The 17192-nt window shown below is 32.6% G+C and overlaps 2 protein-coding genes across 2 annotated transcripts; one reads left to right on the plus strand and one right to left on the minus strand.

Annotated features, from left to right (window-relative positions):
- Positions 1-4035: 4035 nt before the first annotated feature.
- LOC115716967 (probable L-type lectin-domain containing receptor kinase S.7) lies at positions 4036-6436 on the plus strand. The gene has a single exon (XM_030645894.2). It carries the CDS (start codon positions 4402-4404, stop codon positions 6412-6414), a length of 2013 nt encoding a protein of 670 aa, XP_030501754.2. The 5' UTR covers positions 4036-4401; the 3' UTR covers positions 6415-6436.
- Positions 6437-15668: 9232 nt separating this feature from the next.
- Positions 15669-16606, minus strand: LOC115715595 (21 kDa protein-like). The gene has a single exon (XM_030644240.2). The coding sequence runs from the start codon at positions 16489-16491 to the stop codon at positions 15859-15861; it is 633 nt and encodes a 210-aa protein (XP_030500100.2). The 5' UTR covers positions 16492-16606; the 3' UTR covers positions 15669-15858.
- Positions 16607-17192: the final 586 nt, after the last annotated feature.

A 17192-nucleotide genomic window follows, 5' to 3' on the forward strand; every position in this document is an offset into this window, starting at 1 on the left:
CACCTACCCGATTCTATTTCCTTGTCTCCTTGTTTGTTTGCGGTTCATTCTCTCTTTCAGATCACCATGGTTAGAACAAAGAACCTAGGGCATCCCAAAAAGGTGGTAGAAACCGAATCAACCCCCTCGAATGCTCCACCTGCTGCTTCAACCGTGTCTCCTGCTGCTGCAAAAACAGGAGATTCATCGCTTCCTCAGCGTGAATCTCAGCCCGTGAAGCCCAAACGAATTCCTAAACAAGTGGCTCGAAAATATGTGCGCCCATACAAAACTTGGACCTCATCGTCTTCATCTTCAAAGGAATCTCCTCCACCTGCTGCAGTTTCTCCTCCTGCTGCATCAGAAAAGGAAGTTGCTGCTTCTACTCAAACTAGTCCTTCCACTCGCACTCGTGCCTAACAAGCTTCAGTCGAGAAGGAACTTCGATCATCTCGAAGTCATGACAAGCCAGTTCCTCCTGCCAAGAAACAAAAGGTAAATCCCCTTTCGATTTCTTTGAACTCTGAAGAAGAAGAACCCATGGAGGATCCGTCTGTTGATTCCTCGGACAAATCCGTGTCTCTCCATTCTGAGAAGGAAATTCTAGAAGACATTGGAGTTCCTCAGACAGTGAGGAAACTGAACTCGAGCCAGAGCCTCCTTTGACCAAATCTGCTTCAACTCCTACTCGATCCTCTTCAGCAGCCAAGGCTTCTGCTGCTGCCAAAGGCAAGCAGCCAATGAAGGAATCATCTCCTGGTAACATTCCTACATCTCTCTCCTATTGTCCTCGTTTCTACTATCGTGATAATGAGCGTGATTGGAATTTATATGCTACCCGGAGGTTTGAGAGTGAAAGGAACTATGATGTGCATGCTCATAGGGTGTATGGAATTGTTAAGTTCATTCAATACCATCAATGGGAGAACACTCTCACTAGTTTCAAAGGGTACATTGCAAACATTGTCAAAGATTTCTATGCTAATTTATCTGATGATTTTCTTGATGAGACTTCTAGACTTTTTCGAAAAGTGTATGTTAGAGGACATTGGTTTTCCTTCTCTGAAAAAGACATATCTCAAGCCTTGCAACTGCCAGAGAATGTCCCAAATGCCATAATATCTATGGATCGCCAATTGATGCTCACTGAAGTCACTGGTGCACGGGCTGAACTGAAATCGGGGGAGAGTCTTCGCATTACACATCTCACATTTGCTCATGCATCTCTCATGCGATTTTCTCTTAGCAATTGGGTTCCAAACTCAAACAAGACTGTGGTGTCTCAAGATGTGGCCTCATTCCTCTACCGTATCACCTCAGGAGCATCTATTGACTTGGCCTCCCACATTTTGAACCAAATTGTCTCATTTCGAAGAGGTAAAAAGCCAACTTTTAAGCTTGTGTTTCCAAATTTAATCTTTAAGGTTTTGTCCTCTCAGAAAAATGTGGCCTAATCTCATGAAACTCTTGAGCCTTCATGGACCAGAACAACATTCCAACCCTCAGAGTATTTTGATGGACTTTTTTAAAAGAGGCCTAAAGCTGGTGCTGCTGCTGCTGCTGCTGCATGCTCGAGTTCTGCTTCTGCAGAAATCCAGGAGGTCAAGAATGAGGTTTAGCTAGTGAACAATCGTCTTGCTGCCATGGAGAAAGTTCAACAAGAGATGTCAAAACAGCTGTCCACCTTGGTCAAGCTTTACAGAGACTAAGTTTTTTTTCTTCTTTCTTTTATTGCTTTTGTTGGACATATTTCTATATTTTCATGTTTGTTATCTTTGGCCCTTAGATAAACAAAAAGGGGGAGTAATATTATGATTTTTAACTGTTTATTTTGACCAACTCTGGACCCTTTTTCCAGGGGGAGTTGTGTTTAGTACTTGTGAACTATTTTGGTTTAAAAGTTAGCATGTTTATTTAGTTATTTTTAGTTTTCGATTGTGTTACTCAGGGGGAGTAGTTATTTGTTATGGTTAACTTTATTTTGCAGGTACTTTGTGTTAAAAAATATTTTGTTCATCTAAAGTGCCAAAGGGGGAGATTGTAAAGTCCTTTTTTGGCAAATTAGTTGACAAAATATTTTATCTTTTATGGTAAGATTCTTTTGCATACATACCGGATTTCTTACCTTGTGTTTTCGGTTTTTAGTTGCTCTTTTCCTTGTTAGGAAAGTTGCACTTTTTAGTTGAACTTTCCTTTGTTTGGAAACTTCTTGTAAGAGAAGCAATTCTCTTATGGAAAGTTAGTTTTTTAAGGAAACTTTGATTATTGCCTTTTCCTTATTGATTTCGATTGTATCTTGATACAATCAGAATATCTAATATGTTTTTGGCAGGAATCAAGTATTGATAGAGGATCAGACCTGATTATAGCAAGTTTCTCGTTTCTGGTCTGATTTGCTGCGTCAGCATCCGAATCTGATGCTGCAGATCGTGTTTTCTTAGGAAAGTTTTTGTACAGCTGTAGATTCGATCTTGTGACTGTCTCTAAGGTTTCTATGTTCTATAAATAGAGCCTAGAGATCATCCATTCGAATTAGCTCTTCCATTATTCATTTTTTGCACTTATCTTGTTTGAGAGAAGAGAGTTTTCTTTGTTTTGTGAGAGCCTAGTTGTTCATCTAGGTTCTAGTAGTTTATTTCTGTTCTTACTTTGTCCTAGAGTTTGTGAAGAACGACTTGATTGAACAAGAGATTGGTCTTCGGGAGAAGACTTGATAAAGCCTTACTTCAGGAGGAAGTAAGCACTTGGTCTTCGGGAGAAGACTTGTTGAAGCCTTACTTCGGGAGGAAGTAAGCACTCACACTTCAAAGACGAAGGGAGATCGGGCTTGAAGGTGTTTCAAGAAGTCAGATTCATAAAGTGGATTACAAAGGATTACGGCAATACTTTAGAGGGAGTCTAAACTTATTTAAGTCAATTGTCTTTGTAATTTTGATACTTTATTAATTGATTTCATTCTCTGGGCGTGGCCCCGTGGACTAGGAGTGTTCGGGAGAACACTGATACCACGTATAAATCTCTTGTGTCAAGTTATTTATTTTTCTGCAAATATTTTTATATTTTGCCTGTTCTGTTTTGTCACTGCAAAACTGATTTCTGCAGTAGCAGAATTACTTTCTGCTTCTGCAGACGCATACAGTTTTATATTTTCTTATATATAATTGACATTTGCAAAAATACGGTTTTTCAAAATCAAAGGCTACAAAAAATTACTATCCCTATTGATAGGTAAAAATCACAATACCTATTGTATTAACTCCCTTTAAGTTAATATAAATTATGTGTTAGACTTAAGTGGAAAGTGAGAGCATATTGGACAACCCACTTAATAAATATATAATATGAAGGTATTTTTAATTAATTGATTAAAAATAGGGATGAGAATTATACCCGCGGGTTCGGATACCCGCCGCTAATGGGACGGGTACAGGGGTTGATTTTTGGGGGCGGGGGCGGGTATGGGTTTAAAGATTTATACTCGAGTCGAAAACGGGACGGGGGAATAGATACCCGCCCCAATATGATATATGTATATATTTAAGTTTTAAAATCATAACTACTACAATTAAAATAACTTCATGCTTTAGGTTTTTATTGATTACACTCTTTTTTTTACTATACACACTATTCCACTTAAGTTTATCGTTTTACTAAGTTTTTATGATTATTTTTTTTAATTCTCTTTGTGACATTATTTTTTTTTCAAAAATATATATGTAATGAGTACCCGATGGTAATCCTTCTCCCGTCGGGTAATCCTCACCCCGCCCCCGCTTTAATTTAAACGGGTATTGGGGCGGGTATGGGAGTGAGGGAGCAATCTCCACTCCCGCCCCCGCCCTGTTTACATCCCTAATTAAAAAAAAAAAGTATTCTCCAACTTATCAAGAAAGCTACATTGAGAACAGTGTAGCACATAATCGATCGTGAAAGCTAAACACCTTAACCGGTTGAGTCACAGTTCCAATAAAGCTGACCGAAGAGGGGCGTTGAGATTTAAGGGTGCGGTTGTAGACATGATAGTGTAAAAATAGTAAAAATCTTTTGCTAGATCTTAAAGTCATATGGGTTCGTTTTCATTATATTCTAATACAGAAATGGTGGCCCCATCGAAACACTAACCTTATTAAACATGTACACATCAAAACAATAAACACAAGAAGATGAGTTATGTGAATGGGCCCAACTGAATTAATTGTCAATTCCCAAGTGTCCTGAGTTAGATTGGTCTCAACTCTCGAGATAACAATTTCATTTCTGGTTTGTAATCTCTGCCTACTTTACTTATCTTCTTTCTTTCTTTCTTTCTTCTCACATAATGACAAAACAAATTAATTATCTTACAAACCACAAAGATTCGATCTTTACACTCATTTCATCTAAAAGCTTCAAACTTTCTTCATCTCCAACCTCAAATCCAAAATGGGTTCTTCTTCTCACTTGTTAATAATAACAATAATCTTCACAAATGTATTACTCTCAACAGTTCATTCTGGTGGTGACCACAGTACCAACAATGGACCTTCAACCATAGTAACAAAACATCTCTCTTTCCCAAATTTCAATTCCATCACAAACCCAAGAATTCTAGAAGACATTAAGCTTCTGGGCAGTGCTAAATTGTCAAAAAGATCCCAACTTCAAATCCCAGATGAATCACAAGCTTTCGATCTAAGACACCAAGCAGGAAAAGCCATTTTCTCATCACCAATCAGACTCTACGACCCTCCAACTCAAACCCCAGCTTCATTCCAAACAACCTTCTCTTTTCAAATCCACAACTTTTCCGGCAACAACGCCGGCGCCGGCGGCAGTGGACTGACTTTCATCATAGCCCCAGATGAATTCACAGTGGGAAGACCAGGGCCATGGCTGGCTATGATAAACGACGCTTGCGATAAAGATTACAAGACAGTGGCAATCGAATTCGACACTCGTAAAAATCCAGAATTCGGTGACCCAAACGACAACCATGTCGGAATCGATTTGGGTAGCATGGTTTCGGTCAAAACAGTCAACGCTTCAGATGTTGGTGTGTTCTTAAACGACGGCTCGGCTCACCGAGCTTGGATTGATTACGACGGTTCACGCCGTTGGCTTGATATTCGGCTTGGCTTAAACGATGGAAGTTACCCTTCGAAACCGGTTTTTTCTGAGTCTCTTGATATTTCTCCTTACCTTAAAGAATATATGTTTGTTGGGTTTTCAGCTTCGACTGGTAACAGAACACAAATCCATAGTCTTCTTTCGTGGAATTTCACTTCAAAGAGTGAAGCTTTACTTAGAATTCCTTCCTCTGAAACATGTGAGAATAAAATCACAGTTGATCACACCGGAAAAATGATTAAAACTAAGCCTCCGACAAGTTTCATGATCTTCATGGCTGTGGTTGTGTTAGCTTTAGCTGTTTTAATCAGTTTATATTACAGCAGAGGAAGTAAAAACGAGAAAAGAAACGATGTCGTTTTACCTGAAAAAAAACAGAGACCCACGCCGCCGTACAAGCCGCGCCGGTTCACAAGCTCCGAACTTTACTCCGCCACCGGCTCATTCAGCGAGTTAGAAATTCTGGGCATGAATTCAAATTCCAAAAGCGTTTACTACAGGGGAAAACTCACCAATGGTTGCCACGTGGCAGTCAAACGATTTCGGTTGACTTTTTTAGTGGTGGACAAGAAACGGTTTTTGAAAGAGATTGTGGCTATTAGCAAAGTTCGTCACCCTAATCTTGTTCCAATTCGAGGTTGGTTTCAAGATCAGAGGGAGATTATGGTGGTTTATGATTTTTTCACTAATGGAAGTCTTGATAAATGGTTGTTTGGGGTTGGAGTTCTTCCATGGACGAGGAGATTTAAGGTTGTTAGAGATGTGGGTGAGTGTTTGAGTTTCTTACACTCTAAGCAATTGGCTCACAAGAATCTCAAAACGACAAGTGTCTTTCTTGATGTGAGTTTTAGAGCTATGTTGGGTGATTTTGGTTTTGTTTTGTGTGGGAATGAGTCTAAGAGGTTTGAATCGGCTGTGAGTCAAAGTGTTGATGTTTTTGAGTTTGGACTCTTTATTTTGGAAGTTGTCGCCGGAAGGAGGCGGCAGTCGGAGGGTTCCACGGCGGCGCCGGAGGAGGAGGAGGAGATGAGGGATTTGTTGGGTTGGGCTTGGAGATTGCATGAGAGTGGTGAGTTAGAGAAGTTGGTGGATAAGAGAATGGGCCTTGTGATAAATTTGGATCAAGCTATTAGGGTTTTGGAAATTGGGCTTCTTTGTACGTTGAATGAGTCCAAAGGAAGGCCCATTATGGATGAGGTTGTTGAGTTTTTGGGTATGGAGAGACCGATTCCTGAGTTGCCACTGAGTCGACCCGTTTCTTTGTTTCCTTATAATAGTATGAATGTGGGTCTTTGTAGTATTGGTTACTCTTGTGCTCCTTTTAAGTGAAGTGAAGATTTAGAAAATTTTATATTTGAATTAACTTATATTTACTTACATCAGTAGTTGTATAGTTTTATATATGTATATATATATATGTTATATTATTTATAATAATATAATATATAGATTAAATATGTGTAATAAACTAATAATATGTAACATATGACTATATTAGTTGTCATCTTTTTGTAACATTTGGGGAGTTGTTACTATGAGTAATCTCTACCATTATCACCAACATTAAGAGTGTAAAAGATGTTACACACCTTTATTTGAAATTCTTAATGCTATAGGAGTTATGGTGTGTGTAAGAGTTACATTTGAGTCCATAACATCTATAGGGGTTATGAGTTTGAATTTCAAATGGTGATATCCTAAACACTATATAAAGGAGGTCTATGGTGCTCATTTGGGAGTAAGAGATGAAGTTTTCTATCAAAAAAGCACATTGCTAGAAAACCCTAAGGCTTGATAATTCCTAAAGCTATTTCCTAGAGAGTTCCCTTAGTGCTTAGAGATAGGGGGAAATAAGCTTTTGGACAAAGGTGTAATACGCATTGTTCAAGTCATGGTGATCCCCACTAATCTACACTCAAGGTTGTGAGTGAGTGTTTATATATATTAATTCTCTTGTTATATATATATACATATATTATATTATATGTGTTGTAATATTCTCTTCTACCTTTCATATATATGTAAATATATATAGTGTATATATATGTATTGTAACATATATTTAATCAATCTCTTATTTTAATCCTTGTATTATTTTACAATAGAGTTGTAATAAATCTTGATTTTCTTCCATTGTTATAAAATCTCTAACAATCAAAAGCTTATCCCTTTTCAATGGAAGAGGTGATAAATCAAGATTGTGAGAATACAAGGATAAGAGATTTTATGTGAAAACCATTCATGGGTGAGCATGGTGGTGTATATTATGTGATTTACTATATTTTATATGATAGTAATATATATGATATATATGAGTTATATATATGTGACATATATGAGATTATGTGTTTGTATCATATTAATATATATAGTAGTATATAATATGATATTTAAATTTATATCATGTTATTATATGTATATATGAGATATATAATATATAGCATGAATATGAGTTATGTGTATTATATATATGATGAGATATAATATAATATACATATATATTGCGAGATTAAATATGTAGAAATATTTATTTTTTATGTATTTATATGAGATATTATATATATTATATATTATGTGTATATAATATATATCATGCATGTATATTAAAGTGTATATATGTTATATATGTGTGAGGTATGTAACATATATAGTTGTGTAATTAATGTATATATTATGTGTGTATGATATATATATGTATATTATAGTATATATGTTATATATATATGAGATATGTAACTTATATATTATGAATTTAAAATTGATATTATGTGTATGTTACATATGAGATGTGGTTAGTAACATACATATTATATTAATATATGAGTTACATAGCATGATAATAATAAAATAGTGTTTATTACTATTGTGAGAATTATAATCATCTATTTTGTGAATAAAGAATATTTTAAATTCTTTTCAATTTGGTAGTGAACATCTCACTTTATGAGATAATAAAAGATGGCTTTTGAGAAGTTACATCTTTTATTGGGTTATAAGAGATAATCATCTCATATTTGAGATAAGAGAAAGTGGACTATGAGAGTTACACTTTTATTGGACTTGCATTGTCATAAGCAAGAACAAATGGATTAAAAGTGAATCCAAACTTGTGAAATGAGCCATAAATTGGAAGAGCAATTTTGGACTCAAAAGTAAATGAATCAATGTGGATTCAAAAATAGTGAAAAGATAACAAAATTGGAGAAACAATTTTGAATCTTAAATGATCAAAGTTGTGAACAAAATTGATGAGAATTTTGTTAACTTTGGTATAATTTTGGGCTAATCTCAATAAGGAGATAACCTTAAAATTATGAGTAAAAATAATCACATTATTTTATGAGTAGTAATGTGAGTTTGATATTTTAATTTTGTTGAGAAAACTAAAAATGTCAAATGATATTTTTTAAAGTGACCTTAAAAAGTCATTTCAAGAGGAAATACACAAAAGTGATATTTTATATACACTATGCTAGAAATGTGGGGGTGAGCCACAATGTGTTGAGACATTGTTGATTAATTTATTTGATTTTGAATTCAAATTCTAAATCAAGTTTGGCTATGTGCATAAGTGAAAATATTGACATATTTGGTGTCAAATTTTTGGTAAAAATAATTTCAAGAAGGAAATTAAATTTAAAAAAAAAAAAAAATTATAGAGACAAAGTGGTCTTCTATATTTTAAAATCAAGATATTATCTTGATAGTGAAATGTGAAAGTGTGGGGGTGATACTCCAATATGAAAAGTTTAAGACATGTTTGGTGTCTTAAAATAAAGTATAATTTAGACATGTTTGGTGTCTAAATTAGTGTTTAATTTTGATATGCATGGTATCAAAATTATTGAGAATTTGAGTGTGTGAAAATTAATCTTTTATGATTAAATTTTCAAAGCTTAAGTACTTAAGGAGAAAAGTGGTCACAAAGTGAACACTATATTTTGGCATGCATGATTCACATGGAATCAATAGTGAGAGGTTATAACAAATCGCTTAATCTCCGTACAAGATTAAAGCATGAATTTTCGAGGGATGGGACCTAAACTCCCTTAGTGTTTCTCTCATTGATGGTAACCTATCTTAACACTAGTAAACATCTAGTCTTAAGTTCAATAGGTAATAACAAGTCAATAGAGTGAATATGGTACTCAATTGTCCCACCTATGAATGAGTACATGTTGTGAAAATTGAGGATTAAAATCGAAAGGTTTTTTAATGGAGCTTAAGCTTAAGAAAACTCACTTAAGCTTAAGAAGTGTCTAAAGAGTGGTGAGACACTAAAACTCCACCTATATGGACTAGAGGTGGTGCCGCCTCTTATGAGAATTGGGAGTTATTCTCTAGAGAGTCCATGAATTGGAATTTTGCACATGGCCATTAACGGTGCAAGAGCGAGACATGCGGTCTCAAGTGAGCATTAGCGAGGGTGTGTGTGTTATCACCGGTTTGTATTAAAGGAATAATGGTTCAATGCTACGGCAACCAAAATTTCATCAAACTTTGTGGTAACTACACTAAGGTAAAATTCAAGTCGAAAGACATTTTACCTAATGCACCTAAGCAAGACTTCTTAAAAATGTGTATTTAGTCAATCAAAGTGGGGGAATGTTATATTTTGATATAATATTTTTGATTGATTAAATAAATGTTACAAATGTTACAAGTTTATTACTAAAGAGATAATATTTAATCTAGTGGGTGATTGTTATATTATTTATAATAATATAATATATAGATTAAATATGTGTAATAAACTAATAATATGTAACATATGACTATATTAGTTGTCATCTTTTTGTAACATTTGGGGAGTTGTTACTATGAGTAATCTCTACCATTATCACCAACATTAAGAGTGTAAAAGATGTTACACACCTTTATTTGAAATTCTTAATGCTATAGGAGTTATGGTGTGTGTAAGAGTTACATTTGAGTCCATAACATCTATAGGGGTTATGAGTTTGAATTTCAAATGGTGATATCCTAAACACTATATAAAGGAGGTCTATGGTGCTCATTTGGGAGTAAGAGATGAAGTTTTCTATCAAAAAAGCACATTGCTAGAAAACCCTAAGGCTTGATAATTCCTAAAGCTATTTCCTAGAGAGTTCCCTTAGTGCTTAGAGATAGGGGGAAATAAGCTTTTGGACAAAGGTGTAATACCTTGTTCAAGTCATGGTGATCTCCACTAATCTACACTCAAGGTTGTGAGTGAGTGTTTATATATATTATTCTCTTGTTATATATATACATATATTATATTACATGTGTTGTAATATTCTCTTCTACCTTTCATATATATATATGTAATATATATAGTGTATATATATGTATTGTAACATATATTTAATCAATCTCTTATTTTAATCCTTGTATTATTTTACAATAGAGTTGTAATAAATCTTGATTTTCTTCCATTGTTATAAAATCTCTAACAATATATATATAGGGAATATCTATAGTAGGACTAATAATTTCTTCCTTATAGTATAGGGTAGGAAATTTGTCCAATCATAAGCTCAAGAAATTAATTTCACTGTAGTTACAGTAGAATGATTGTATGAGATATTATTTATAATATTATTTAATATATTTCCCAACTTTGTTTATAAGAATATATTTTGCATCACTCCCACGTGGAAGAGGGGTTGGCTGAGACATGTGGGCTTGTAGGCTGGGCTTGGTTGGTGAACTTTTAAGCTTTGGTAGTTAAAATGCTATTTTATCTTTGTTTTGTTATCAATTTTCTCACTTTTTACTTTGAAGTTTTTTCAATATTATACCTAAAATTAATTTTATTTACAAAAATACTTTAGAAAAAAATTATTTACACAAATATCATTGTGACACGTCAGCATACATACCGAAATTCAAAACAATTACCGAAAATAGAAAAAATTCGAAAAATCTTATTTTCAGAAATTTTCGCTTTTTGGGAGATTTGAAAAAAGCAACCATTTAGTTGCTTTTGCCGTGAATAAGATATCAATTAGTTACTTTTCCATTAAAAAATTTATTTCAGAATTTTACACATATATAAATAATAAAATTACCATTTTAAAATGTGAAAAACATTTATTTTTCTGTCTCCAAAAAAGGAGGACTAATATTAAAAAAACTTTTTTTTGTTTCTTTTTAATATTTTTAGGATATATTATGTTATTTTATTGTTTAAGATACCTTGATGTTACTTTTTTTTTTTAATATAACTCATATAATGTTTACTATTCAACTTATTTATAAATTATTTTATAAACCTACTAAAATAGTTTTATAAAAATAAATTTATTTTTATTTAATTGTGTAATGTTTAAATATAAAAATAAAGAATATTTTTTTAATAACTTATTAAGTTGTTTGATATATTAAATTTTATTTAATTTTAAATATTGTTTATTTATTCATTAACAAAATTAAAAAAAAACTAAAATATTTAAGAAAAAGAAGAAGAAGAAAGAGAATGTTTGACAAGTTTATCATCATTATTTAAAAAAATTTACTCTATATATCATGAGTCACATAAAGACAAAAAAAAAAAAAGTAAACAACAAATAAAAAACGTGTAGGCACTAAAGTCTAGAAGAGAGCCACTAAAGTATATTGATATATGTGTTAGCCTATTTTAATAAAACCACCGGGTTTCAGAACAAACCACCAGTACGTGTGTGTAACTGTAACATAATAGCCGCTATTTTAATAACCAACAATAATTCCCTAAATAATTTGATATTTACATGTTGGGATGTAATTACTTTTAAAAAATATAGAATAACTTGTGATGTTGATTGTTGTATTGAATTTTAAAATACTATGTCATTTTTATATATTTATTTTAGGAACATATCAAAATTATTACAAAATAAACTATGTGTATAAGCATATTAGTTACTTATAAAATTGGTTGATATATTAAATTTTATTTAAGTTGAAAGTTTGATTATTTTTAAGAAACTTAAAAATTATTCTTTCGGGTCATTTGTTTTTGTAGCAGCAAAAATAATACATGTTTCCCACATATTAAAATGATCATCATAAAAAATAGATTACAATAGTATAATTTTTTAGTCAAAATAATAAATGGTGTGACTGAAAAAACTTTTTTAACTTTTGGGAAAGAAAAAAAAAAAATAATGTGCTGCCACCTTTATTCACACGCAAAAAAATGAGATTTTTTCATTTTTATACCTCAAAATAACTTTTATTATTATTATTTTTATAGAATTTTACATAAAAACCCCTATTGCAATTAACGGAGCAACCTAAATCGTAACCAAAATCCCTATAGCAACCCACATAGAATCCACTAGAGAAACCACTTTAGAAACCCAAATCGTAAATTTGAAAAAAAAAAATTAAAAAATAGTATATAGGGTAATTTCTAAAAAAAAAAACTAATTTTAGCTACTAGTTAAGAGAGAGAGAGCATTTTTAATATTAAAGAAACCCATCAATGTTCATTTACATATTTAATAAAATAAAAAATGGAGCAAAAAAAAGAAAAAGAAAATAAACTTACAGTACAAAGTGATTGAAATTGATTAATGTCTCAATTGATTATACTGTTTACAAAATAATTCAACAATATAACGGTAATTAGAGTAATAAAATTTTGAACCACATCTTTGTAATTGATATAAAATTGACGTGGCTCTACATAAATTTCTCTTTTAATTTTATTTTAAGTGTTTTTTCTAATAATAATATGCCAAATGCCGTTTTAGATTTTGTGTTTTGCAAAAATTACTGGTTAAACATTTTATTTTATTAAATGATAAATAGATCTTGTATTTTTTAAAATGGTAAAAATATGACATTGGGCTCAATTTTAGATAATTTTTTTAATATAACCAATTTTATCATACACCCATGGATTGGGTTATTATTAAATTTTATTTTAACAAAAAATCAATTCAGGATCTCATTTATACAGTTATCTGCGTTTTCGCAACATTGACACGTGGGTATTAATTAAAAGCCTTAATTTAAAAAAGATAATTATGGTAGAACTATTGTATATATAAATAAATTGGTCGCAAAAATACTTAAGTAATTAATTTTGTATAGTTAACTATTACTATTAGTATAAAAAAATTGAACACAAAATTTTTAAGTAAAATTATTTTTTTCTAAAGAAAATAAATAAATAACTATATAAAAATAATTCAAATTAACTTAAAAAAAATAATATAACAAATAAAAAATTAAAATTTTTAATTATTAATATTATTTATTTTTTAAAATAAATATATAATTAAATATTATTATAATATGAATAAAGTTTTTATTATATACAAGCAGTCTTATCGTAAGAGTATACACCTTACATCGTAATAACCATATGATCTAAAATCAATGGTCAAAAAAAGTTCCCTATCGGTAGGGAACTTTTACTAGGTCCTACCATAGTCTTGCCCTATATATATATGTATATTTCAATGTTGTATAGTTTTGTAACTTATAGTAACATTGTGTTTAAATATTGAAACTCAAAGATGTCTTATATATTAGCCACTCAATTCTCATATTACACACTACACAATTTGTAGTTAGTAAAATTAAATTAGTAATAAAATTTATACCAAAGTAATAAATAATATTTTTTTTTGTTGTAATTAAAATTGATATTTATCGTAAAAAAATTTTATTATAACAAAATCATTCTCACACTAATTAGAAGATTGTCTTGTTGCTCTCAATCTTCAAATTCTGGGTTGACTGTGCAATTTCTTTCATCAGTGGCAGAGAGATACTTTGGTGGAGCTTTATTAGGATCGAGGTACAAGAAATGCCACTTTTACCAGCACAGTTCGCTACTGCTTACTTTTACCAGCGCATTTCGCAAACTGCGCTGGTAAAAAAGTCAAAGTTTTACCAACACACATTTGCAGTGGCTAAAATCTAACTTTTACAAGCGTATTTATGCGCTAGAAAAAGTTATTTTTACCAAGGCTTTCATTTTATGCTGACAAAAGCTCTAATACAAACGTTGATTTGCCACACATCAGAAGTAAATTATATTTTACCAGAGCAATACCAAACTTTTGCCAGCACATTTTAAAAGTGACATTTCTTGTAGTGTATTTTTGAAGTCAACTCCCTTTGATCGAGACCAAGACTTGATGTCGCCATGGAAGGTAGTTGTGCTCATCGAGCTTGATTGAAAGAGAATGAGTGAATGAAACTGGGTAAGATTTAGGCAGTAAGGCTTGATGATTGTTCTCTGTTTGAGCATTGTTCAATCTTGATGCTCCACCATTGGAAGTACGTTCTCTGTTTGAGCATTGTTCAATCTTGATGCTCCACCATTGGAAGTACGAGTATGTACCAGTAATTGAGATTTGCTGTTAATGGATGAAATTATTACCTTAAAATAGTTCAAGATAAAAATCATATTACAAATTCATATACATATTTACAAGGTTAATTAGGATTTTTGCCCCTGAATTTGACATATACCAAATCATGCCCCCTAAACTTTTAAGATCGTTAAAAATGCCCTTTGAACTATTGAGATTCTTGGATTTAAGGATTTTTTTTTCCAATTTTAGTAAAAAAATCTAACATGGATGAAAGTTTAAAGGAAAAAATTTAGTACATGTCAAAGTTTGAGGGGCATGATTTGGTAGATATCAAAGTTTGGGAGCATAATTTAATACATAAATAATCTTTGAAATAGTAAAATTGAATGAAATTTTACAAAAGTCTTTAAATCCAACAATTTCAATAGTTCAGAGGGCATTTTTAACGATCTTAAAAATTCAGGGGCATAATTTAGTACATGTCAAAGTACAGGGCAAAAATCCTAATTAGCCTATTTACAAATATAATGCGATTACCGACATATATAGCAAGGGAAATTTGATTTTTTATGCTTATATATTCTTGAAATTTTTTCCTTAAACTCATAATATTTGATATTTGTGGGATATGACACATTTTATAATATTCCTAAAATACCCCCATTTACATTACCCCCTCTCTTTTCTTCTCTCTTTCACTACACTGTAGACCATCGGGCCCCATCGGGCCCACTATCGGGCCCACCATCGGGCCCACTATCGGGCCCATCGGACCCATCAGGCCATATTAAATTCTATTTTTTACACATGCAATCGGGCTCCATCGGGCCCACCATCGGGCCCATCGGACCTATCGGGCCATATCAAATTCTGTTTTTTTTACACATGCATCGGGCCCACCATCGGGCCCACTATCGGGCCTTTGTCTTCCTCAATTTTTTGTGTTACCATCGGACCGGTATCGGGCTTGCATCGGGCTGCATCGGGCCTGACGAAATCAAACCCCAAATCTAGATTTTGTCCAAATCACATTCGACGAAAAAAAAGGGAGGGTTGGTGAGGGTGAGATGGTGAGAGATCAACCGAGAGAGATAGAGGAAGAGAGAGAGTTGAGGTTTCAAAATGAGAGGGATATTTTTGGGTTTATTGTAAAGTGGTCATATTTTTTAAATTTTAAAATGTATTAGATTAGGGAAAAAATTTTAAAATATTTTATGCATATTTTTTCAAATTTCCCTATAGCAATCATACGGGCTAGCATGTTATAATAATCACGCCAATACATATATCAATGAATTGCATTCATAATCTCACGTTGAAATATATAGCAATGAAAAAAACAATACTTAATGTTAATGACCACACTACTAAATCTCGCCACACAATTAAACAACTCATAATTAAGTTGGTCCAAACTTAACCAAACCTTAATAATATACTAATTATTTAAATTATATATTTTTTTAATTCTAGCCTATCCACGAATCAAAGCATATCTGTTGATCAAAGCCAAAGCATTGCTAGTCAATTGTGCAACATTGACAATTCTGCCTCTAACGACAGTCTTCAAATTCCCATTCAAAGTTTTCCCTTGGAACCCATCAGAACAAGTGTTCTCATCGGTCAAAGCTGCGCTGACCCAAGTTTGAATGTCGTTTATCATGAGCTTAAAATCAGCATTATGGCCTTTTAGCTTACTCATCTCGCCAATGGACCTCCTCAGCTCGTCTACAGTCTCACTCAGCTCCTCAACGCAATCCTTCATAGCCGAAACCTCTCTGGGCTTCAGTCCGTGGCTCAATGAGAGCCTTGACATCATGGCGGTCGTGGCCTTGGCCGAGGACAGTGTCACGTTTAAGGCTGTTCCGGCTAGAAGTTGAGGGCTTGTTTGGATTTTTTGGGCATGGATTGACAGAGAGCTAAAGCAAAGTCTTGGGTAGGTTGTTTGGCTACAAGATGTTCTGATGAACCCTGTAGCGATTTTAGACACTGGATTGACTCCAGCTCTGGCCGCCGCCGCGGCCAAGGTTGAGTCTAGCTTGTAGAAAGTAGCACAAAGAAAAATGAGGAGTGTGACAAAATTTGTGCAAGATAATGTGGTTTCCATAGCTTATATATCTTAATTGGACTATTGTTATTACTAATTAGGAGATGGTAAAATGAGGAGAGAAATGAATACCAATTTATAGCTACAAATTCGTAAGGAAGAATTTTAGAGAATCTTAATAAGTGGGGTAAGTCGCATGCATTGATTTTGTGTTGCTCCACATGCATGGGGTCCCAAAAGTTGAAAAAAATAATGGGAGATTGGAAAAAGATTTCAGGCCTTCTGCTAAAAGGTGGGACCAAATTATTAGTGTGTGGGATGAATATGCCGTTCTTATCATAATAATATGAATAATAGTTAGTTTGATTTAGTGAGTACCATCTCAATTGCCAATTGCACACAGCTAGCTAATTGCCATCGATCATATCTATGATATTTTTTTTTTTTAAATAATGAATAATTGCTTCGTTTTGTGTTTAAATTACTATTTTTAATTAAGTTAATTATAATTACTTTTACTATCAAATTTTAGCATATTACTTGTTGGATTAACAATTCTAGTTGGGCACATATATATAAGAAGTTTTTGCACTAAGAAATCTAATTTTGAACTTATTTACGGATTTGGCCTTGCTTTAAATAATACGGTTTTATACCGTTTTTTTTTTCAAATTTTTTATGCCACGTATACAGTTTGCACTGTTATATTTTTTGTCCATATTTGATACGTGTAATACACGTTTATAGGGTATAGCTAGATA

The sequence above is a fragment of the Cannabis sativa genome, chromosome 1 (genome assembly GCF_029168945.1).
Source record: "Cannabis sativa cultivar Pink pepper isolate KNU-18-1 chromosome 1, ASM2916894v1, whole genome shotgun sequence".
NCBI classification, from domain to species: Eukaryota; Viridiplantae; Streptophyta; class Magnoliopsida; order Rosales; family Cannabaceae; genus Cannabis; species Cannabis sativa.